At 41.4% G+C, this 24,064-nt stretch overlaps 1 protein-coding gene across 1 annotated transcript in view; it reads right to left on the reverse strand.

The window, feature by feature from the left end:
• The window catches only part of GLRA1 (glycine receptor alpha 1), a 67,976-nt gene that overhangs the window by 3,282 nt on the left and 40,630 nt on the right, over positions 1–24,064 (reverse strand). The window contains 6 exon segments of the mRNA XM_030213418.1: positions 1,194–1,220; positions 4,721–4,735; positions 13,862–14,008; positions 16,501–16,715; positions 20,926–21,063; positions 23,735–23,817. Coding sequence (XP_030069278.1) covers positions 1,194–1,220; positions 4,721–4,735; positions 13,862–14,008; positions 16,501–16,715; positions 20,926–21,063; positions 23,735–23,817 — 625 coding nt within the window.

Consider the following 24,064-nt stretch of genomic DNA (forward strand, 5'->3'; position numbering starts at 1 on the left):
CTTACTAAATATTGTAAGTAAAGTGTCGCATTTAGGTGTATGCATTTACACCATGGTGTAAGTAGGCTAGAGGACAACCAAGGTTTCAGTTTTGGTGCTGAAATTGGCCTGAAATCCAGGTTTAGTTTCGGCCAAAAATTCAAAAAACTCGCCCCTCCCCTACGACCACAATGTGACCACTCCCTGCCCACCCCTACCCACCCCCAAACCGCACACTCCACCCTTCCACCATCTGAAGGCCCTCCCTGGGCCTACCTTTAGAAGCCCTGGTGGTCTAGTGGCCTCTTCAGGACTTGAGTGATCCCAAGTCACTCCTGTCCTTGCCAGTTCTGCAGTCAAAATGGCTGCTTTGAGTTCTTACATCAGCCTCATTAGGTCACGGCAGACATTTTGAGATTGCAGCTGGCATAGGCAGGAGCAACTTAGGATCGCTCCTGCCTCAAAGAGGTTGGGAGGGAACAGCCTGGGAGAGCCTGCTTTCTGTCAAGAGGGCTGGGGGGACCCACTTTCTGCCAGGGAGGAGGGGCAACAGTTTTGGTTTTGGCTTTGGTTTCAGGCAAAACTAAGTGGCGAATTTTGGCTGCAGATTTGGTTTTGGTTGCCCTCTAAAGTAGGCATGTCTAAATGTAGGCATGTAGATGGCATCTGGGGGCCAGGTGCTGTTATAGAATTAGTGTTCAGCAAGCTGCATTTAACTCATGGCACTCCTCAGTTAGGAATTGCCCTCTAAGGTGAAGTACCAACCGTCCCTTTTCCCTTCCCCTTCCTCACCACACTGTCTTAGGTTTGGTGAATACAATTACTGCACTGATAAAATAGAAACACGTTTTTGAATAGGGCCATCTTTAAAACCAAAATACTTAAATCCAAATGCAACACATATTTGTTAATGCATTCTGGCATATTTCTTCACATCAGCGACATTCTTCATGCAAGTCTGAACACACATTTTATTCTTTCAAGATCAAATTTCCCTTCTGCAGTGAAATAATAATGTGCTAGCGTTTGTAATAGCACATTGTTAGGGAAATAAATTGCATTTATCAAATTTAGGTGCCCTTTTACTAAAGCTTAGTGCACACAAATGGACTTTGGATCAATGAAGAATACATGCCCACCATAAGAAAAATGCCTGGCTCATATATATAGCCTGAATGGTGGTGACATGGGTATCTGACAGATCCATTGCTTACATCCCCATGAAATTTATAAAAATATTGCTAAAAAATATGTGGAGCTGGGTATAAAAGATTTGCTATAAAGAAACCCCCTCTAGTAAAATTGATATTGATACTGGGAGTAGTGCACAAATGGACATTGGCATGTGCTAAGTGCTATATGGTCCAGAGGTATAAAATAGGATGTGCAGCATTTAGCATGTGCTAATTCTTTTAGTGCAAGCTAAGCATTAGTAAAAGGGCTCCTCAGCATGGTGCCTGCTATAGGAATCAAGTCCAATATAGTTACAACGTATGGGAGATGCTGAAGAAGCCATTTTGGAAGATGTGCAAAGCATTTACATGTGTAAATACACTACAAATGTGCTTTTTATAGAATTAGGGGGTTAGCATGCAACTTTCAGGATGGTGTAGTATAGGCGAGGCATGGATGTGTCATGAGCACGATGCCAAGTGATGCACACAACTTACAGAATGCTATCAGTGTCATGAATTGCATACTCACTTAAACCAGCCATTGATCTGTGGTAAGTAGATGCACCTAACCCTTGACACACAGATGTGGTTTTGCACTAATATTCTATATCGGCCTAGGTGCGCCCTTAAGCTGAATCAATGCTAACCATGTCCCTTTATGATGCCTAAAATGCACCAGTTCATAAAATGGCCGCCCAAGTTATTTCACTTGCCTGCTTCATTGGCTCCTGTTGCATGTGTACTTTTCTGAAATCCAGCACTCACACATGTAAATGCTGGAAAATATACACGTATGTTGCAAAATCAGTACTTATTTGTGTATTTGCTGGTACTTTATACATGTCTAATTCCTCATGTGATGCTGCTGTTTCTTTCTAAAATGGCTGTTGTTGCTGGATGTGCTGACAGATACACATGGATTTCCTATGCCCTTATATGTATTTTACAAAAGGCTCCTGGTTCAGCAGAGCCTTTTGTAAAATACTCTGGGAATTGTGCATCTCCCAACCTGATGTCCCTGCTCCTACCTAGATGCTCTATGCAAAATAGCACTTTTATTTGTTTGACTAAAAGGGTATAGAATATTGAATATATGATAGATTTCTTGTCTCTCATCCAGTAAGCTATTAATGAGTGATCTTTATGTAGCTTTCAGTAATCATAATGGATCGGTTCTTATCTACATTATGTTATACTACTTTATTTCCAGTCTTATATTCTGTTATATTTCATTTCAAGTTCAAAGCAGATTAATTCTAAGAGACCAGTCATATCTGAGAATATACATTATATAGTTACACAGTTATAAATCTTCAAACTGATTATAAAAAGATAGATTTTTAACTCCTATTGGAACCCCCCTCCCATAATTTGATAAAGATCTTAGCATGGTTGGTAAATAATTCCATTTAGTCTCAACTATATAACTGAATGATCCATCAAGAATTTTAAATCACATTTCCTTACATGAAGGAAAATAAATAGATTACCTTGAGAATGTAATAATCTAAGATGCAAATTTTAGCATTTTATAGTGATGCCATTCAAGTGTTTGGAAGTAATTGGCATGATTAGTAAGGTGATATGAGGGCATCACACTGGCAGTGAAGGGGATGTGAGATGTACTTTCCATGTTTTCTTGAATGTTCAGGCCTAGTGGGAACCTTTGACTTAGGTCACTTCTGAAAACATAGACCCTACCACTCTCTGTAGTTCTTTCGTTGCTTCCTCTCTTGCCTTCCACTACATTGTCATAAGACAGAGAGAAAGGCGATTTTCTTTTATAAAGAGACCAGCTTGCTGTCTCCTCAAAGGCTTCTAATTAACATTCCTCTAGCACTAGTACATGTATGCAGCACTGCAGCTCACAATCAAGTTGTGACGTGCAAATAAGACAATATCTAGTAATCATGTAAAACACGTTTAACATGAGAAGATGAAGATCAGGAAGATTTGGGGGTTTTGGATTGAAAAGCAGTATCATAGAGGTGGGTATTTAAGCAGGACTTGAATAGGTCAAGGAGGGAACAAAATACCCCATTTCAGGAAGGACATTCCAGGCACAGGGTGCTGAAGGAAAGTGTAAAGTCTGGAATCAATAATGAAGAAGGACACAGATAGGAACAGCTTGCTTGAGAATAGAAAGTCAGGAGGAGAGAGTAGGGGCAGATAAGAGAGGTAGCATGGAGCTGCAGAGTGAATGCACTTACAGGAGAGAAGCCACGGGAATCAAATCGGAAACTAGGGAGGGAGCCAATGTAGAACCATGAATAAAAGGGTAATGATGCTGAGGAAAAGCCCTATCTTTGAATTTTTCTGCAGCACTAGGGGATAATTCTATAAAGTAGATGCTAACATTTAAATACCTATTAGGTGCATAACTGATTAGAATAAAGACATATATGATATATATACCAAAAACCCACCTAAGGGCCATTCTGTAAACATGCATGTATTTTACAGCTGGGCGGACATATGGGTGGAGTCTGGGCAGAATATGGGTAGGATTCACCCTTATGCTCCTAACTTATAGAATACTATAAGTTAGGTGCATAACTTCAGCATTTAGGTGCACATACCTATGCCAGCTCTACGGCTGGCATATGTGCTCATGCTTAAATATGTGCACATGTATATATCCAGTTACGCTAGTAATCTATAAAGGAAAAAGGCACCTACCTTCCTGGTGCCCAGTTATAGAATTTCTCCCCCAAATGGATAATGCTGATGAAAAGTTTTATAGATCACTTTGGTACTATTGGGATAGTGCTGGAACATAACAAGGGCGCTTTGCCTAACTGTAAAGATAGTTGGTGATATTCAGCCACTATCCAGATAAAGTTAGGACAGCAAGAAGCCTGTCCAAGCGTTAACCCTCATAATTCTATAAATTTGCATGCACAATTTAGCCTGGATTTAGAAAATGGTGCCCAAAACTTGGCGCCAGAAAAATTGAGCATTCAGTGCTATTCTATAGAAATAAAACAAAATAAAACATGGAAAAGATAATAAGATGATACCTTTTTTATTGGACATAACTTAATACATTTATTGATTAGCTTTCGAAGGTTGCCCTTCTTCATCAGATCGGAAATATGACAGTATATATGAGTGAATCATCAAAGCATTTCAGTGACAGTCTAACAGAATGGGGGTGGGTAGGTGAGAGAAGGGTGACAAACAGAGCAATACAACTTTATGGTTTATAATGTGCTAGAAAACCCAGATCTTTGTTAAATCCTGTCTAGTGGGTGTCATAATATTTAATCATTTTGACTTCAAAGGTCTTACGTTCCTGTATTGTTTTAAAATTACCTTTAAGGATTCTTACTATGAAATCACTGGTACAGTGTTCTGGTTTTGTAAAGTGCTGCCCCACAGGAGTGGAATCCTGGCTGGCACTAGCATTTTTCATGTGATGTCTATGTAAATTAAATCTTGTCTTTAGCATCTGGCTTGTTTCTCCAATATAGCATCCTTTGTCACATTCTATAAAGAACACTCTGGGCTGAGCCCCCTTTATAGAATAGCACACAGTGCTGATTCCCATGCCCAGATTTGAGTACCAGGACTTATGCCTGCTGAAACCAGATATAATTCCTGGCACTTGATTTCACTGTGCATCCCCAATATTCTATAACACTTGGCACAAATATTCAGAAAACCCCTGACCCAGCCACGCCCCTCCCATGGTCACGCCCCCCTTTGGGTTACATGCTATGGGATTTGAGCACCCAAAGTTATAGAGTAGCATGCAGCCAGATGCATGTTCAAATCCTAATTGGTGTCAAATAACATCAATAATTGATTGTGAGCTCCCAATTATTGCAGCTAATTGACTCATTAACCAATTAAGTTGCATGCACATGTCAGGACCATGCCCAAATTTTGGCATGCCTCTTTGGGCAATCTTTATAGAAACCGGGGGGGGGGGGGGGGGGGGGGTTATGCTTACCACTGAAAGTTGTAGGACAACTTGTAGAATAGTGTCAATTATGCACTTAATATATAATAATTAGATGCTAATTGGCATTAAGAACCAATTGATTATAATTGGTGTTAAATGGTGCAAATTGGCACTAATTAGCAGTTAAGTGTGTAACTCTCCTTAGTCAGTCTTCTGCAAATTTGTGTGGAAAATTCATAGCATGTAATTGCAAGGGGGTGTGGCCTGGGAGGGGTATGGGTAAGTGGGGGATGTGTTAGGCAGTTATCCATGCTGGTTACATGCCTAACTGCCTACAGTTAGGCACAAGCATGGAATGGAGGAATAGCCTAGTGGTTAGTGCAGCAGGCTTTGAGCCTGGTGAACTGGCTTCAATGACCACTGAAGCTCCTTGTGACTCTGGGCACCTTACGTAACCTTTTTCCCATGCAGATACTTGCAAACAATATGCATTTTCTTGGAGTTTGTTCTTTGGAAGTGCAACTTTGGATTTATTTGCTCTATTACAATTGTACAGGATTAATTTAACATAACAGATACTTGACTCTTGAGGCAGGCAACATCACTGCTGAAACATGGTCCGTGTCGAGTCTTTATGTATCTTGTTACCCAATAAATTTTGCTTCAATCTCTGGACAGATGTTTTATTTGGTTGGCCCGCGACAACTCCCCACTACTTCTACCTCTTCAAATCACTTAACCCTCCATTACACCAGGTACAAAATAAGTACCTGTATATAACATGTAAACTGCTTTAATAGTATGCTGTCTTTCTGTGGTTAGTCCCATCCCCTTTCCCCTAAAATTAGGCATGCTGCTATTGACATATTAGTATTCTATAGCAGCAGTTATGTACGAGACTGGCTTTACAGAATTTGTGCTCAGCGCTCATCATCCTGGTGCCTAAATTCAGGCGACCTTTTGAGAATTATCCCCTGCCACGAAATGCCTAGAACCCACCTGGGGCTAACCCTGTGGGCACTTAGAGGGTCTATCCCCAGCACAGCTCACGTCCTCCTACACCTGCCACGTGCTCTACACTAGCACCCTCCTCCCACCGACTGGGTCCCAACTGCCTCTGGGTGAGTCTCTCGCTCTCAAGGTGTTCCCCAGTGATTTCTAGGTTACTGGGGTCACACTTCCAGTGGTCCCACAGTTCCTGGAAAGCACTCATAGACTCAATACACAAACCGCCAGAATTATTAGTCAGTCCAGGCAAGCAGAGGCAATAAACTAAAACTGTTTATCGTCATAAAAATATTGAACAGTGAACCGTAAAAACAGATGGAACAAAACAGCACATAATAACAGGTAACTGAATATGGATCAATTATAAAACTATCTAAACATTTGTTCACTACCTGAATAGGGCCTTAGCAAAGAGATCTTTCTTTCTCTTCTCCCTGGCTAAGACTGGGGGAAAAGTCAGTACATCCTAGATGAATTGAGCTCCTGGGCCAATCAAAGCCCAGAACAAGTTTTAAAAGTAGCTGCGGGTTACCTCTTATCTGTGTTATCTAAAGAGGGCTGTAGATAGAGATAATACTGGACAAAAATTCAGCGAGAAAGGAGTTAACTGTAGTACTGGTAATAAGCTGAAATGAGCTTAACTGACCCAATCATTAAAGAATGTGTGGTATCAAGTTGTAGCTTTCTTTTTTCTGTTTAAAGTGGAGAAAAGGACCTCAGTAGTCACCGCATGGCAGCAGTGTACTGAATGCACTCAAATGCCAGCGTTGCTTTGACTCCGTTTTTATCACTGGTCAAAAAAACTCCACACATGGGGTTAACTATGTAAACAATGATCTGAATCGTGATGCTAAACATTTGCTGAAACAAATGATAATGTTACTTAGCTTTTTCAATCTTGCCCAACGGGGCTCACCGTTTCACTATACAATGTAAGCTTCCTCAGGGGGCCAAGTAACTGGTGGCAAATCATGATACCTTACAAAATGGCATCCACTACTCATGTGACACTGGCTGCTTAAAAGAGTGGGTAATATCTGAGGGTACTCTACAAAAATATCACATATTCATGAATGGCTATAATATTTGTGACACTGAAGTATTTCTTGGTATAGGTAGCAGTAGTTCTGGTTTCTATAGCATTTAAAACAATGCATATTAACCCGTGCAAACTTTTCTGGTAAGGAGTTTGTATTGGCAACACAGAAAAGAGACTAGCAGAGGAGAATAAGAAGGAAAATCAGGACAGCTCAGAGAGATATGACAGAGAACATTAAAAAAATGTAATTATACTTTGGAGTCTTCATTTTAGCAGCTCAGCTCCACAATTTGAAAACATATTTTGGGAGACAATTAAAAAGCAGGAGAAGAAAATGTTGGCTTTAGAGATAGAAGTGTTCATCAGGAGGACCCAGTAACTTATCTTTGTAATAGTTTGATTTCACTCTGCATGAATTAGTTCTTTCAGAGGATTCAATGCACACAAAACACTGGCCTTAATTAATGCACAGACAAATGGAATTGTTACTACATTCCACTCTGCAACACGAAGACGCTCAATGCACAAAAAGATGTAGATAAGCTACATTTCATAGTTTAATTAGTTATTTAATTTATTTTTCCACATTTAATGACATGTTGAGGAATATGAGACTAAGGAAAGGAATAAAGGAAGCCTTTCAGAGATTTCTACCATGACCATAAATGCTTTTTTTTTATTTTATTGAGATTTGACGTGTAAAGCCTAAGAAGGGGTACTGGATATATGGAATTGCCTCCTTCTGACAGTGGTAGGACCCAAGATACAGAAGTCAAGAAAGCCTGGGAAAAGTACAGAAGATCCCTAGCAGTGGCGGGGGAAGGGGACAGGGGAAGGGAGTGCTGGCATAGCAGCGCATTGGAGCCCAAGCACAGTGGTCAGGGTATGACTGTGTAACTCAGCCAACCTGAGCCCAAGTGGATCTCATCAGATATGCCAAATCCAGCACAATTGGAGGGTGTTACACTCACATACACAGGGCCCCTTTTCTCATACATTAAAGCAGTGATTCCCAAACCTGTCCTGGAGGAACCCCAGCCAGTCAGGTTTTCAGGATATCCACAATGAATATACATGAGATCAATTTCTATACACTAGCTCCTGCTCCATATGCAAATTTATCTTATTGAGGTGGCAGTAAGGGTTCCTGTGTAGCACCGGATATGACGGCGTGCTAGGGGTAGGAAGTACCACCGGACTGCTGTGGTAGCTGGGCGGTACTTCCTGTTTAGCGAGCGGTAAGCCCGTGTTGGGCTTACTGCCGCTTAGTAAAAGGGGTCCCAAGTCTCTCAGTATCTTTAACATTTAAGACTTTAAAGGATATCCTTCTTCAAAACATAATTACATTATCTGATTCACTGTTATTAAGGTGGGATAAGGAGAGGATATTCACATATTCTCAGAAGGAGGCAGGTTACAAATTAGATAAAGAGACTTTGTAAAAGTTGTTACATACTGCCTCTACCTAAATGACTGCCTCTGCTATTAATAACAGTCTCAATTATTTGCCTAAAAGACTTTTAAGTACATTTTCTATTTCAGAACACCAGTGCAGAACAGGTCTAACTTATTGACTGTGAATAGACTTTAGCATGCATAGAATAACTATTTACAGCCTCCTGATGTTTGTCAGTCCTAGCCCTAGTCCCATATAAAATGCACATACATTAAACTGAAACAGTACAAAGAATATAGCTGGTTCCCTTCAGTAATGGTGCTATTACATAGGTAAAGTGACTAAGAAGCCTGTTTACTAAGCCGCAGTAAGGGCAAGTGCTACTATATGATAGCTGTTAGTGTGGGCCCAAGCTAATGGCTACTGCATACTAAATTAAACAATACAGATAGGGGTGAGATACCTAGATCAGTCAGATGACAGTCAAAAATTGTTTAGGTACTCAAAACAGTATTACTTTAAGTAAGTACTCTTTAGGAGGAAACGGCCTCGAGAAACCCCTTGACATATAGAAAAGTCAATAGGGGGTTGGACTTCCTCATCATCGGCCAAAAACCTCTGTGTAATGTCTTTAAATTGGCTAAACAATATTCAAACAAACTTAGCTCAATGAAAAGTCGGTCTCTGTGCTCCTTTGTTGATTTTGACTGTGATCAATGGCGGCCAGTGTTTCGAATTCACGTTCTGCTTCAGGATCACTGGACAAATTTCCGCTCGATCCTAACGGCGGATATTCGAAACGCTGACCGCCGTTGATCACGGTGAAAATCAACAAAGGAGCACAGAAACCGACTTTTCATTGAGCTAAGTTTTATTTATTTTTATTTATTGCACTTGTATCCCACATTTTCCCACCTATTTGCAGGCTCAATGTGGCTTACAGAGATCTGTTATGGCATCACCGTAACAGAGAAGAAATACAATTGGTGTTACAAAGGATAAACGAAGATAAGAGGATTAGGTTGTGTAGCTATACAGTGAGACAATCTGGATAAAGAAGTGTAGTGGTTGAGTTCTCGTCATTATTGGTCCTGTACAACATGCAGGACATCAGACTCAGAAACAGAACGAAGCTTTATGCCGGAAGAAGAGGACCTCGGCTGGCAGGGGTTGGGGCCCCCCGCCAGCAAAGGTAGGCAATGGTTGGTTGGTGGCTGGAGGGGGGGTTGAGAGGGTCTTCGGCAGAGGGGGTCAAGAGGGTCTTCGGCAGGGGGGGTCCAGGGTCAAATCTACGGGGGCCTGGCCCCACATAGCTACGCCACTGGCTGTAAGCAGTAGTATAGCCAGATAACTGATTTTGTGAGGTGGGGGTGGGCCTAAGCCCAAATTTGGTGGGCACCAAATTTTCTCCCTGCTCTCTTGCCCTTTTCCAGTGCCTTCAACTGAATTCAAAATATAAATATGTGATCTGGTGGGGAAGTCCCAAGCCTCACCAGCTGAAGATCTCCTTCTCCTTGTCCAGTCTGGCATCCAGAACTCTCCAAGCTCTGCAGCCGGGGGCAGAATCATTTATGGTAATAGCTCTGGTCTCGCTATAGGTCCTTGAGCCCTGCTGTTCCTAAGTTCTAATACTTATGGTGCTCATTTTCAAAGCACATAGACTTACAAAGTTACGTGGAGGGGCATAATCAAACGGTGCCGGCGAAATCGATCGCCGGCGATCTATTTTGGCGGCGCCGCAACAGCTGGCCGGAACCGTATTATCGAAAAAGATGGCCGGCCAACTTTTGTTTCGATAATACGGTTGGGGCTGGCCAAATGCCACAGATCGCCGGGTTTGAGATGGCCGACTTTGTTTTTCAGCGATAATGGAAACTGGAACCGGCCATCTCAAACCCGGCCAAATCCAAGGCATTTGGCCGTGGGAGGGGCCAGCATTCGTAGTGCACTGGTACTTCTGGATGTTTAGATCTTGCTGATCAGTTATGTTATGACTTACTTGTTCAGGAGTGCTGTATTTTGTGATACTGTTTTGAGAAATGTTCAAGAAAGACTTCATACAAATTAAAAAAGTCCCTGCCGTGCATTTTCCCTTGATGGCCGTCCCTGACGTGCACTTCCCTTAAGAGCCGTCTTTCTCTCTGAAAGTGTACTTCTCTTAATGGCCGTCTTTCTCCCTGAACAGGTTATCAATAGAAATCAAACAAAATAAAACATGGAAAAGAAAATAAGATGATACCTTTTTTATTGGACATAACTTAATACATTTCTTGATTAGCTTTCGAAGGTTGCCCTTCTTCGTCAGATCGAAAATAAGCAAATGTGCTAGCCCATTATAAACCATAAAGCTGTATGTCTCTGTTGATCACCCCACCCCTCACCTATCCACACCCATCCTGTTAGAATATCAATGATATGCTTTGATGTCCCCATGCATACCTCCGACCCACCCCCATCCTCCCACCCTGTCAGACTGTCATAGTAATGCTTGAATGTTTTCACTTATATACACTGTCAGCTAGCACATTTGCTTATTTCTGATCTGACGAAGAAAAGCAACCTTCGAAAGCTAATCAAGAAATGTATTAAGTTATGTCCAATAAAAAAGGTATCATCTTATTTTCTTTTCCATGTTTTATTTTGTTTGATTTCTATTGATAACCTTAAGAGTGGACTAACACGGTTACCACACTCCTCCCTGAACAGGGAAATCAAAAGCTTTTGCACACTGCTTTTTTTGTAGTAACAGTGGGATTTGAACCAGCCACCTGGGCATTACAAGACCAGTGATGTAACCACTTAGGCCACAGCTCCACTTACTTGGGTGTCCCTCCCTATTGATTATACCCCTCCAGGTCTCTCTCAGCCACTCACAGACAGCTTAACACTGTGATTGGCTGAGAGAGACCTGAAGGGGTATAATCAAAAGGGAGGGGCAGCCAAGTAAGAGAAGCTGTGGCCAAGTGGTTACCTCATGGCTCTAGTAATGCAGTGGTGGCTGGTTCAAATCCCACTGTTACTACTAAAAAAAAACAGAGAGCAAAAGCTGTTTTGATTTCCCTGTTTGGGGAGAAAGCTGGCCATTAAGAGAAGTGCACTTCCGGAGAGAAAGACGGCTATTAAAGGAAGTGCACGTCAGGGACTGCCATCAAGGGAAAATGAACGGCAGGGACTTTTTAAATTTGTATGAAGTCTTTCTTGAACATTTCTCAAAACAGTATCACAAAATACAGCACTCCAGAACAAGTAAGTCATAACATAACTGATCAGCAAGATCCTTTTTTTTTTTTTTTTACGAGCTGGCCGACTGGCTTCTCCTCCTAGGAAGGAAATGTTTTAAAGTTTTTATTTTGGGTGGGAGGGGGTTGGTGACCACTGGAGGAGTATGGGGAGGTCATCCCCGATTCCTTCTGGTGGTCATCTGGTCAGTTTGGGCATCTTTTTAAGACTTGGTCGTGAAAATAAATAGACCAAGTAAAACCGGCCAAATGCTCGTCATCGTCGGTTTTCTTTTTTCCATTATCAGCTGAAGCCGGCCATCTCGTAAGCACACCCACATCCCGCCTTCACTGCCCTGCCAACACGCCCCCTTGAAGTTTAGCCGCCTCCGCGATGGAATGCCGGCGAGTGTGTCCAAAAATCGGCTTTCGATTATACCGATTTGGCCGGTTTTAGGAGATGGCCGGCCATCTCCCGATTTGTGTCGGAAGATGGCCGGCTATCACTTTCGAAAATAAGCTGGATAGTAACATATGTAACTTTGTAAGTGTATGTGCTTTGAAAATAAGCTTACACATCTATAAAACCCAAATGAAGCCACTTCTTCTTCTTCTTTTTTAAAAAATTATTTCCTTCTGTATGTAACTCTATATACATGTATATTTCCCATGTATTTTACAAAATGCTCCGCTTATTGAGCTTTTTGTAAAATATGCTGCGAACTGAGAATGTCTTGACTTGGATGCCTCTTGTCTGTCCTAGACAACTTATACAAAATTGGCTTCAATCAATCACATTGACATAGGTTTTTTTATGCCTTCAAAAAATGCCTTTGCTTTAGTAAATCCATGCTGGCTCTGCAGCATTAAATCACATCTAGTAACTATGCTGTGCTATATTATGCCATGCTGTTTGACAGAGCAAAATCAGCAGGTCTAGATGAATACTTACTGGGGAGGTATCTAATCTTTCATAAATGTGTGTTTGAAGCAGTAATATCAGGCTGGGATGCACATCTTCCTTGCAAAAATAACCTTGATAAAAATGACAAGTTTGGAAAAACAGCATACCTCAGAAAAAATAGCTGCCTTATTTTCAGAAATAGAAGATCATTTATTTACATATGTAAAATTCCAGTTTACACATATAAATGGCCAGACATGTGTAAGTTGTGCTTTTAAAAGGGGGTGTGTTCTGGGTGTGGTTTGGGTGAACCATAGAAGTCAAGGAGGTCTAATTACCAGGAGACAGTATGATGTCACAAGGCTGAAGCCACTCCACCCAAGGTGGTTTTCATTCTCCCCAATACAGCTGCCACCATCTTGGTACACTCAACAATGTAATTGATATGGCGACAAGCTCCGCCTACTGGCTTCAGGCTAGATAATGCTGCTGCCATCTCCTGTTAATCAAACCTCCTTGGTAGAAGTATACATGTACTATCTATTTTGCAAAGAAAATACATATCTACTTGAAAAAATGTAAACATCAGCAGTTACTAGCTACTCATTTGAAAGAGTGTTTGAGAGAGCAATTGTGCTTATTTCTCTGGCATTTAAAACCTCTTCAAAATTTCCGGCACGGAGTCTAGCCGCATGTCCCTCCTTGGATGTGCAGGTGTGTAAAATCTGCCACTTAGATGTTTAAATGCTGGCATTATACATACAGATCTCTAGTGATGCTGCTCTTTCTAAAAATGTGTTTCTTTGTAAAATGGCTGGGCTTATGTTGTGATTGTTAGTGAACATGGTGTGCATGTATGAGCATCGTATGAAAAGTGTGCTAGAGCAATTTTTTTTGTTTATCATAAATAAATACATATAATTTAATTTCACATCAGTGGCATGGTTGGAGAAGCAAAGATTACAAATTAGTTACTGTACTGCATGCATAAGAGAAAGTGATTGTTATTGAATAACAGCATATGAGCTACCATAAACTTTCTCTTTAAGTTATTTAACCTATGTTCTCAAGGAGTTATTATTTATTTATTTTTAAGTTATTTCACCTTATTGCGTCTTTCATTTTTTGGCTTGCAATACTTCTGGTATTTTTTGTATATTAACTCAGAAGAAATAACTGGCATGAACCCTGAAGTGTGTAGCAGATGGGGCTCTGCTCTGTTCAGCAGTTATTACCTTGTGATGTCTCCTCTTTCTCCTGAACCGGAGCAACTCTTTGTGCTGTCGGGATACAAAGTTGACAGCGGCATATTCCAGCAGAGCTGAGAATACAAACAGCAAGCACACAGCCATCCAGATGTCAATGGCTTTGACATAGGACACCTTTGAAGAAGAAAGACAACAACAAGACCAGTCTAACTGAGGAGAACAAAGGCCTGATGGACATAAGATGAGAGAATCTCATGTAGCTGTGTAGGATGGACTCACTTTATTAATATACGGTAGCTAATGTATTGATGTGTGATAACATGATAAAACAGTTTACCTCATCACAAACACTTTACCCTATCCAAGAGAAAGGATGATAGGATTAGATGACAAGGAATGTTGGATGGAGGGTCAGTCCATTTGGGTTGTTTAGTTTATAGTAGAGATGTACAGTCAAAAAATTCATTTTGTTTAGATTTAGTGTACAACTGGACAAGAAAAACTCTGATGCAGAAATACAAGATACAGCTAGATACAGTATAAGCTGGCTATACCAAACCCTCAAGAGGTAGAATAGCTCCTTCTGGAAGGCAACATTCTCCTAACCTGAGGATCCTATGTTTAAAACTTGTTTGTGCCTGATATCTATTGACAGTGGAAATAAAGTCTGAAATGTAATGACACTTGAAAGAAACCTGATATTTCAGGGTTTTTTTTCCCTGTCTTTTTGGGTTGAACTTAAATTTAGTTGAGTTCTTCTATCAGCTTTTTTTAGGTGACGTGATCTTTCAGTACCTTTACTCTGTCTGGTTTGTTCTATCAAAGAGTCCCTGGTAAGGACTCCTGAGGCTTGAATACCAGACTAAAACAAGACAAAAATTAGGTTTGTTCTAGGTAAGACCTTTAAAGCAGGTCTAAAGGCTTGGTTCTTCACCTAGGCCTTCAATTCACCTGGCAAGTAGCAGCATTGGGGCCGAATGCTGTATCTCTATTCCCTCCTACCCACGATGTCCATCCCCTCTCTCTCCCATTTTGCTCTCCCCTTCTTTTGTTCTCTCCCCTTTCACCCCTCCACTTCCTCATTTCTCCTCTTTTCTTTTATGTGTGACAATTCCACGGTATGCTTGTTACTCTTTCCTGTCAAAAAACTCTGGAATGAGGGGACATACGATGAAGTTAAGAGGAAATAGTCTTAGGGGGAATCTAGGAAAATACTCTTTCATGGAAAGGATGGTGGATGTGTGGAATGGCCTCCTGGTGGAGATCGTGGAGAAGAGGACTGTGTCAGAATTTAAGAAAGTGTGGGACAAACATGTGGGATCCCTTAGGAAAGGAAGAGTTAGTGGTTACTGAGGATGGGCAGACTGGATGGGCCACTTGGCCCTTATCTACCATCATGTTTCTATGTTTCTGAATATTGTAGTTCCTTTCCGTTTCCTAGTAATTTTGGTTTTATTGTACATCGCCTAGATCTGCCTGTTAGGATTGGTGTTATAGCAAATCTCAATAAACTATAAAGTATAAGTCATAATGTTATCATCTATCAAGAAGTGCATCCAACACAAAAGGGCACTGAAATTACTGAAAGCAAAGATCCAATTAGGGAACAGGAACTGTGATTAACAGATATTTAAGACACAGCTAAGTATGGGATGATTATAGCACACTTTCTAGAGGCAGAATATAGTTCCTCCTGGAAGGCAACTGCCTTCTAATCTGAAGATCATATCATCGTAAGAATATAAACCTGATGGAATCAGACTATAAGGTAGTTACTAAAATAGTCAATAGTCCTTATATTTAAGTTTATATTTATTATTGTCTTCATGTATTGCCTTTGCTGATGAGCAGATCAAGGTGGTCAACAAATAAAAATATCATGGTACGGAAAGGAATGTCAAAATATTTTTTTAAAAATAGGAAAAACATATTCACACAGATTAATTGTAACTTGTACACTAAACAAAAGCAAGCACTGGATCAGACCAGCTGACCCAATAGTCATTCTCCAAAGGAAATACTAAAAAAGGTCATTCCATAATTTAGGAGCTAAGAAAAAACAGAATGCTGTGTTGCCTCATAAAGTATACAGGAACAGACTTAAAGATTTAAACATATATGTTTTGGAGGAAAGGAGGAACAGGAGATATAATAATAGAGACATTTAAATACCATCAAAAAATAAAAGCACAAGAATCTGGCCTCTATCAGCAAAAAGGTGGATTGCCAATCAGAAGTCATGGAATGACAGTGACATGGGATAAACTCGGAGCAATCTAAGGAAATATGTCTTCACAAAAAAGATTGTGGATGCATGGAACAGCCTCCTAGTGGATGTGGTGGAGAAATGAACAATATCTGAATTAAAGAAAGCATGGAACGTTTCTCACCAAGGGGAAGGAAGCATAGAGCTGAACAGCTTGTGTAGATGAGCAAAATGGATGGGCTGTATGTTCTTTACCTGCCAACATATTCTATGTTTTTTTTATATTTGTTATTACTTAAAAATTAAAGATCAGTATAATAGGAGCGGTCATTTTGAGTTTCAGCTCTAACATTGTTCCATCAGAGGCTGCTGATTCCAGCTCACTAGAGAACTCCTCTTTCAGTAATTAACATGGAGGATAATCTTGTTCTTGTTCCCTTTACAACAATCTGCTCCATACCTTGGGCAGAGATGCTCGGGAACCAGAGCTCTGGGTGGTCATAGTGAGTACAGTGGTGATCCCTAAGCCAACACGGGCTGGTGCAGCATCCATGTTAATCCAGAAGGAGACCCAGGATAGGATAACAATCAGAAGGCTGGGGATGTACATCTGGATCAGATAATAACCCATTTGACGTTCTAGGTGGAAACGAGCCTCAATACAGGTGAACTTTCCTGAGAAAATAGAAATTATGTTTACATTTTTATTACATGTGGAGATAAATTTTAGATAATTCAAGTATCCCCAAAAATGGAAGTGGCATTTAGATTTGTGCTGAAAAGACATTCCCCCCCCCCCCCCCCAGGAAAAGATCCCATTGATCTGATTCACCCCTTAGAACAGAACCCCGATGATTCAATGGTCAATCCTCTATAACAGAACCCCCACCCTCTCTTGAAGCACCCCAATGGCAAGCCCCCTCCTAGCAGTCCTGAACATGTAAGCACCAGTGTTCACATGAGTATAAGTGCCAAAACCTCTGTGTGTATCAGAAAAAACGGATGTATCTGATCTGCTTAGGTCTATTTATCAAACAGTCATAGGGGGTGTTAAAAGCATGTGACCTATTTCAACTATATTTCTTTTAGCTACTATCAGTACCATTAATAGGAACTGCTATTTGCATTTCTCATCACCAGATACGAATAAATAGGTAGAATGTCTAAACCAATAGCAGACTATACAATCCCTGTGTTCCCCTGTATGTCAAATACACCTCCCTCTAATTAAAGACACAATTTCAAGAGATATATGGTCTGACAATGCAAATCTTTTCTGGATTTGGTTCAAAGCTGAGCATGCAAGGGGCAATTTTATACAGGCATAAATGAGCAAAAATTCCTTTGTAAAATTACCTCCTACATGCATATAATCTCTGAATTAGGGGGTAAATTATCAACGTGAACTGCTTTAAGTCAGGTTATTTTAATATAAATTGGTTTATTTTAGTACAGGGTCTCAATGTATAAAATGGCACCTATGCTGTAATAACCCTACTTGTAGTAAAATAACCCAATTTAATAGTAACCTACATTGATAACTTCCCCCCTTAGTATGTTAATTTTATTCTGGTAAATCATATTTTATGCATATAAGGGACAAAGAAGGAAGATGATTGATGGACATGGAGAGAGAAGATATGTCAAAAAAATAGGAGACTCTGGAAAGAGAGTCAAGAAAAAACAAGAAGAAAAGAGACACTGGTCAGACAACAAAGGTAGAAAAAAGTTTTTTTTTAATTCAGAATTTATTAATTATAATATGTCAGCTGTGGGAAATGTACATCTCTGATATCTTACATTTATTTCAGTTTCTGTTTCTATTACTACGACAGGTTTTTATTTAGGTCTGTGATATGTTTGCATTTTGCAGGGTTTATTTATTGGAGCTGTGAAGGAGTTCTCCCTCCAGTTCTCACTACTTTTGAGAGATGGTGTTATAGGGGACTCATCTTAATTTTTCCACATTGGACCCTTTCAGTCCTAGCTATGCCACTGTTACCAGCCCCTACTAACAATTGTGTTGATATACACAGCTATGTTGATAGATGTAATACACTAATCTACATGCATACTTGAATAACCTAAGAACACACATGAATACCTGCTCAAGAACAAGTGTAAATGTCCACCAGCAAGGTAGGTGTGATTTGTGATGCTCACACAGTTGCATGCGCAATTTTGGCCATGCAGCCAAATTGCATGCACAACTTAATCATTTGACAAGCCAATTTGTGCTGATAGTTGGCCACTATCAAGCCATTATCAGCACTAATTGGCACTAATTAGAATTTATGCATGCTTTCTAAGTATATAATGTAAAGTGGTGCACATAAATTCTAATGCACAGATCACAAAAGGGTGTGTGTCCATGGGAGGGGCATGGACGGATCATGGGCTTCCTAAAAATTACGTGCACTGTTATGGAATATGCTCAATCCACGCCTAAGTTAGATGCAGGGATTTACACCAGGTTTTCATTGGTGTAAATGGTCACACCTAAATTTTAGTGATGGGGTCAGGTGCTATGCATAATCTATAAACTGAAGGTTTATAGAATGACACTAAGTGCATTTTTTAGCTTTAATTTTTATGCACCATTTATAGAATTTGGTCCATAAGGGGTAATTCTCTATAGATTACCTAAAGTTAGGCACTGGGATGATGTGCATTAAGGAATAGATTCTATATATCATGCCTAAACAAATCAGCACCAAAATAAAATACGCCTATAAAGTATGCCTAAATGTAGGCATACTTTATTGAATAAGCCTAAATTTCTGCACCATTTATAGAATACACCGAGTGCCTATCTGCATTACCATATCAAGTCATGAGCAGTTACACCATAAATTAGGCGTGAACAGGGTGTATTCTATAACAATGCTCATATATTTTAGAACGTCCCATGACGTGCCCATTCCATGCCCATGGCCACACCCTCTTTTCAACTATTCAATCTAGAATTTATGTGCATTACGTTACAGAATAATGCCAATTAGTGAAAATAATTGTTTGTTTAGTGGCAATTATCGCCATTGGATTGTTAACTAAGTTGTGTGTGCAAATCCAGAACACGCCTGGATTTGTACATGCAACTTAGGTCATGCTATATAGAATCCGGGGGTAAGCATGGATTCTATAATGGCAATTGCGTGCACAAGTGCCACGATAGAATTTATTCATTATTTATTATTATATATATATTTATTGTAGAATTTATTTGCTATTTATTATTATATATATTTTCTGTAGAATTCATTTATTAAGAATATTAGTGTAACTCTGCATTTAGTCACCTAAATTTAGGGGTGTGCCCTTTGGTAGCTCATTAGCTGGTATAGATTCTCACACTTAACTGTAGCAGAAGTTAGGCATGTAAATGCTAGTATTTTATAACCTGGGCTTGTTACTGCTAAGCAGGCCCCTGACCTGTCCATATCCTAACCAGGTCCATGCCCCCTTGCCATTCCTGGCTGGTTAAATTTTTTTGAATATTGGGGGGGGGGGGGGGGGGGGGGGAAGGTGAGTATTTTTCAAAGAGCACATCGACCTGTGCAAATGGCTTTTGAAAATGGCCTTCGTTGTCCTTTTGTTATTTGCAATTCCAGTGGCATTGCATGCACTGAATTTATTTAAAAATATATATATTTCACTTAGTCCACGTTTCCTAGCGGATTACAGTATTAACATACAAAATTAAAATGACCAATATGTATCTTAAAATACACAAAATAAAACAAAATTTTAAAAATCACACAGAACAAACTGAAAATCACAAGTCGGTCGAGAACCTGCTCCTGCCTCTGCTTAGTCCATAAAGTTAGAAAAACACTTTCTGAATTAAATAAGTTTTAAGCTGCTTCCTGAAAGAAAGATATGAGTCAATTTTCCATAAATCAACAGGCAATAAATTTCATAACTTGAAATGTAGAAGATCTAAGGCTGAGTAGATTGAGTACACAAAAACTCTAAATTTCTAAAAGCAATTTATTAGTAGATCTGAGGGTCCTGACAGACTTGTAAATTTTCAGGGCCCTGTTTACGAACCTGCGACAAATGGGGGCCTGTGCTGGCATTGGCACATGTTTTTGATATGTATGGAGACACCTTTTACCGCAGTGGGAAAAAGGCAGGTCTTTCTTTTTTTCAGGAAATGGCTATGCAGCAAGTGAAGCACTTGCCGCAAGGCCATATCAGGGGAGGTGGGTAGTACTTACTGGCACTCATTGAGGTGGTGGTAAGGGCTCCTGCGCTGACCCACCAGTAATTGGGCAGTACCCAGCACTGCCTGATTATCGCCGGGTACACACTGGCACTACAAAAATAAAAAAATATTTTTGTAGCGCCAGATATGACAAACAATGTGGGTGGGGTGGGGGAGGGAACTACCGCTGGGCTGCTGCAGTAGTCCAGCAGTACTTCCCTTTTAGTGAGCGGTAAGCCCCCATTGGGCTTACTGCTGCTTTGTAAAAGGACCCCTTAATGTAGTAGACAAAACTGAAGATACTTCTAGTATGACAGAAGATGAGGGGTGCTAAATGATAACACACCCATAGGAATATAATTGGTTTCTTATCATTTAGCACACGCTAATCATGTAGGTGCTAAATCCATTAGGGCACCTTAGTAAAAGGACCCCAAAGGATGGTGCAGGCACAGGCAGATGGCAAACCACATAGCTTTATTCAAAAAGGACCCTTTTTGAATGCAGCTGTGTGGTGTACCAACATCTGCCTGCTCCTGCCACCATCCTTTTTGTCTTCTGCTGATTCCTTGGTGGATATTTGTCCTCTGCTTTTGCCTGTATCTGGCATGAAATCAACTGGAAAGGAAGGTGGAAAAATTAAATGGAAGGTCATATATTTCAAATCTTGCAACTAACCTGTGTTATAATGTTTGGTGCAATATCGCAAATCCTTTTCTTCCTTCAGGATAAACTGAGGCAACGTCAACCCATCTGCTACCTGCACAGCACCAACTTCTTGCCACTCAAATATCACATCATTCATCGTGTAGCCAACTAACAGAAGAACAAAATAAGTCAGATTTCTGGAAAATGAATTCTCGTAAGGGGTCCTTTTATTAAGCTATGGTAAAAGGGGGCCTTGCCTAGCGTCGGCACTTGTTCTTGATGTGCGCTGAGGCCCCCTTTTACTGCAGCAAGTAAAAGGCTGTCTCTCTCTTTTTTTTTTTTTTTAAGAAATAGCCATGCAGTAAGTGAATCACTTACTGCAAGGCCATTTTGGGGGTGAAGCACTTACCGCCATCCGATTACTGCTGGGTAAGCACCAGCACTATTAAAATAGAAAATATTTTTGTACTGCTGGAAATGGTACCCACTGGGTGTGGGAACTACCACCAGGCAGGGCCGCTGAGAGGGGAATTCAAGATTCCCCTAGACCTGGCTCCAAGGGAGGCCTGGTGCCTGGGTCTGTCTATTTCCTGCTCTTGACGGGACCCAGGTGATCGTGTCCCGACAGGAGCAGGAGGAAGAAAACTCCGGTGCCGGGCCACCCTTAGATACTGGGGAGAAGCATACACAGGGCTTTAGGGCCTGGAATAGACTTCCTGAGCCGATACATCAAGCTCCATCTCTGGCCGTCTTCAAATCTAGGCTTAAAGCCCACCTTTTTGATGCTGCTTTTAACTCCTAACCCTTACTCACTTGTTCAGTACCCTTATTTTATCATCCCCCACCTTAGTAATTCCCTTATTTGTTCTATTTGTCTGTTCTAATTAGATTGTAAGCTCTGTTGAGCAGAGATTGTCTCTTCATGTCCAGTGTACAGCACTGCGTACGTCTAGTAGCGCTGTAGAAATCATAAGTAATAGTAGTAGCCTTTGGTTTGGCTGGGGGGGGGGTCTCCAAGCCCTGCCAGCAGGGGTGTATCTGAGGTTCGGCGGTAGGGGGGGCAGGGGCTAGAGTGAGGGGGTACATTATAGCCCCCCCAGCCGCCGCCGCCCCCCTACCGCCGTCAACCCTCCCCCCTACCGCCGTTAACCCTCCCTCCCCCGCCTACCGCCGTCACCTACCCCCGAGGTCCGCTTCCTCCTGCCGGCTTTTTAAAATATTGCTTCAGCTGGCGGGGGACCCCAACCCCCCGCCAGCCCAGCCGCGGTCTTCTTTAACTTCTTCATCCTCGTCGTGCTGTGAAAGCTGCATGCATCCTTAGTTCCAGTTGGACGGAGTCTGACGTCGCAGCACGTTAACGTACTGCGACATCAGACTCCATCCAACTGGAACTAAGGATGCATGCAGCTTTCACAGCACGACGAGGATGAAGAAGTTAAAGAAGACCGCGGCTGGGCTGGCGGGGGGTTGGGGTCCCCCGCCAGCTGAAGCAATATTTTAAAAAGCCGGCAGGAGGAAGCGGACCTCGGGGGTAGGTGACGGGGGTAGGCAGGGGAGGGAGGGAGGGTTAACGGCGGTAGGGGGGTCCGGGGCGAAATCTGCGGGGGCCCAGGCCCCCGTGGCCCCACGCAGATATGCCCCTGCCTGCCAGCAGAAGCCTCCCTCCAGAGCTGTTCTCTGCCACATTGCCTGCCCTGTGACTGCTTTTCCCCTCACATTGCGCACTGGAGGAAAACTTCTGCTGGCAGAGCTTGTGAACCCCTGCCAGCCAAGGTATGTGGAGTTGCAGTGGGGGACAGGGAGGTGGGGCAAAATGTGCCCCCCCATTTTGGGCTCCGGTCCCTCCCCCCCCACAATTTTTGTGGTCTGGCTATGTGGGGGTCCAGGGGCGGCAGTGGTGGTCCTGGGGGGGGGGGGGGGGCAGCAGCGGCAGCCCTGCACCAGGCCCGGCTCAGTCGCTCGGTGGCCCTGCCACCGGGTTCCTGTAGTAGTTCCAGATTGCTGCGCATGAAGCTAAATGAAGACTTCTTTCTGAAAGGTAAGCGTGTATGCATGTCCATCCATACATATCTGGATCAAGAATGATCCCCTGAAACTCTCTGATGTGTCTGAAAATTTGTCATTATTGGGAAGAAGGGAGATGGGGAATAGACACACACACCACCCTACTGTACTTGCATATAATATATAAACTGCTTTGGTTGCACTATAGAAAGGCAGTATAGCAACAATCTTACAAACATAAATAAACACACATGCATATGCACAGGCACACACAAAATATGAGAAAATCCATTATTTCACCTAGAACGGAAAGGGAGAAAAGGGGTTGTGTTTCATTCTCTAGCTTTATATATTCATTATCCATTCTAATAAACCAGGATCATGCAGTTAGGGGTCAAACCACAAAAATATGAAATCGTTCATGGGAAAATACCACCTACACTGTAATGTTGCATATACTAAAGGAGGGCATGGGCTCCACTGTGATAAAAATCAGAAGCAAAATCAAAATCAAACTCCATCCTTAAAAACAGAACACTAACTTAAACAAACAAAGTCCTCAGAAAAATATAGAGTGTAGCATGAATACTAATAAATCTGTCTGTGTATGCATTAATGTGGAGGTCGGGCTGGGTTTACTGTAGACACTCTTTAGAAAATGAAGTCAAGAGAAAGAAAATAATACACATCTATAAACACTAATACAAGTTTCTGAACAGAATTTTCTGGTTTATATTCTTTTAGAATGACTCATGGTTGTCAGAATACACCTGACATTAGTTAAGGGAAGACACCGAGTGCAGGTGATTTTTTCCGAAGGACCATTGAGACTCACAGCTTTCCAGCTGCATAATGCATGTCTGTACATCCATAGGGAAATTTTTCAAATCCATAGGACAAGCCAGAATAAGGGTGATCCTAGGAAGAAAAATTGAAGAATGCATGAGATCTGAGATACTGAATGGAGAGCTAGTTAGACAGAAATACTTGTGTTTGTACTGATAGCTACTGGCTCTCAACTAAAGACAAGTTTAATCATGATGGGGTGAACATTCAAAGTGATTTAACTGGCCATAAATGGATCTTGGCCAGTTAAATCAATTGTTTGGGGCTAACCGGTTATTTTCAGTGGCAGTTAACTGCTTAGCATGGTTGAAAATATCCG

The sequence above is a fragment of the Microcaecilia unicolor genome, chromosome 8, assembly GCF_901765095.1.
Source record: "Microcaecilia unicolor chromosome 8, aMicUni1.1, whole genome shotgun sequence".
In the NCBI taxonomy this organism is placed as follows: Eukaryota; Metazoa; Chordata; class Amphibia; order Gymnophiona; family Siphonopidae; genus Microcaecilia; species Microcaecilia unicolor.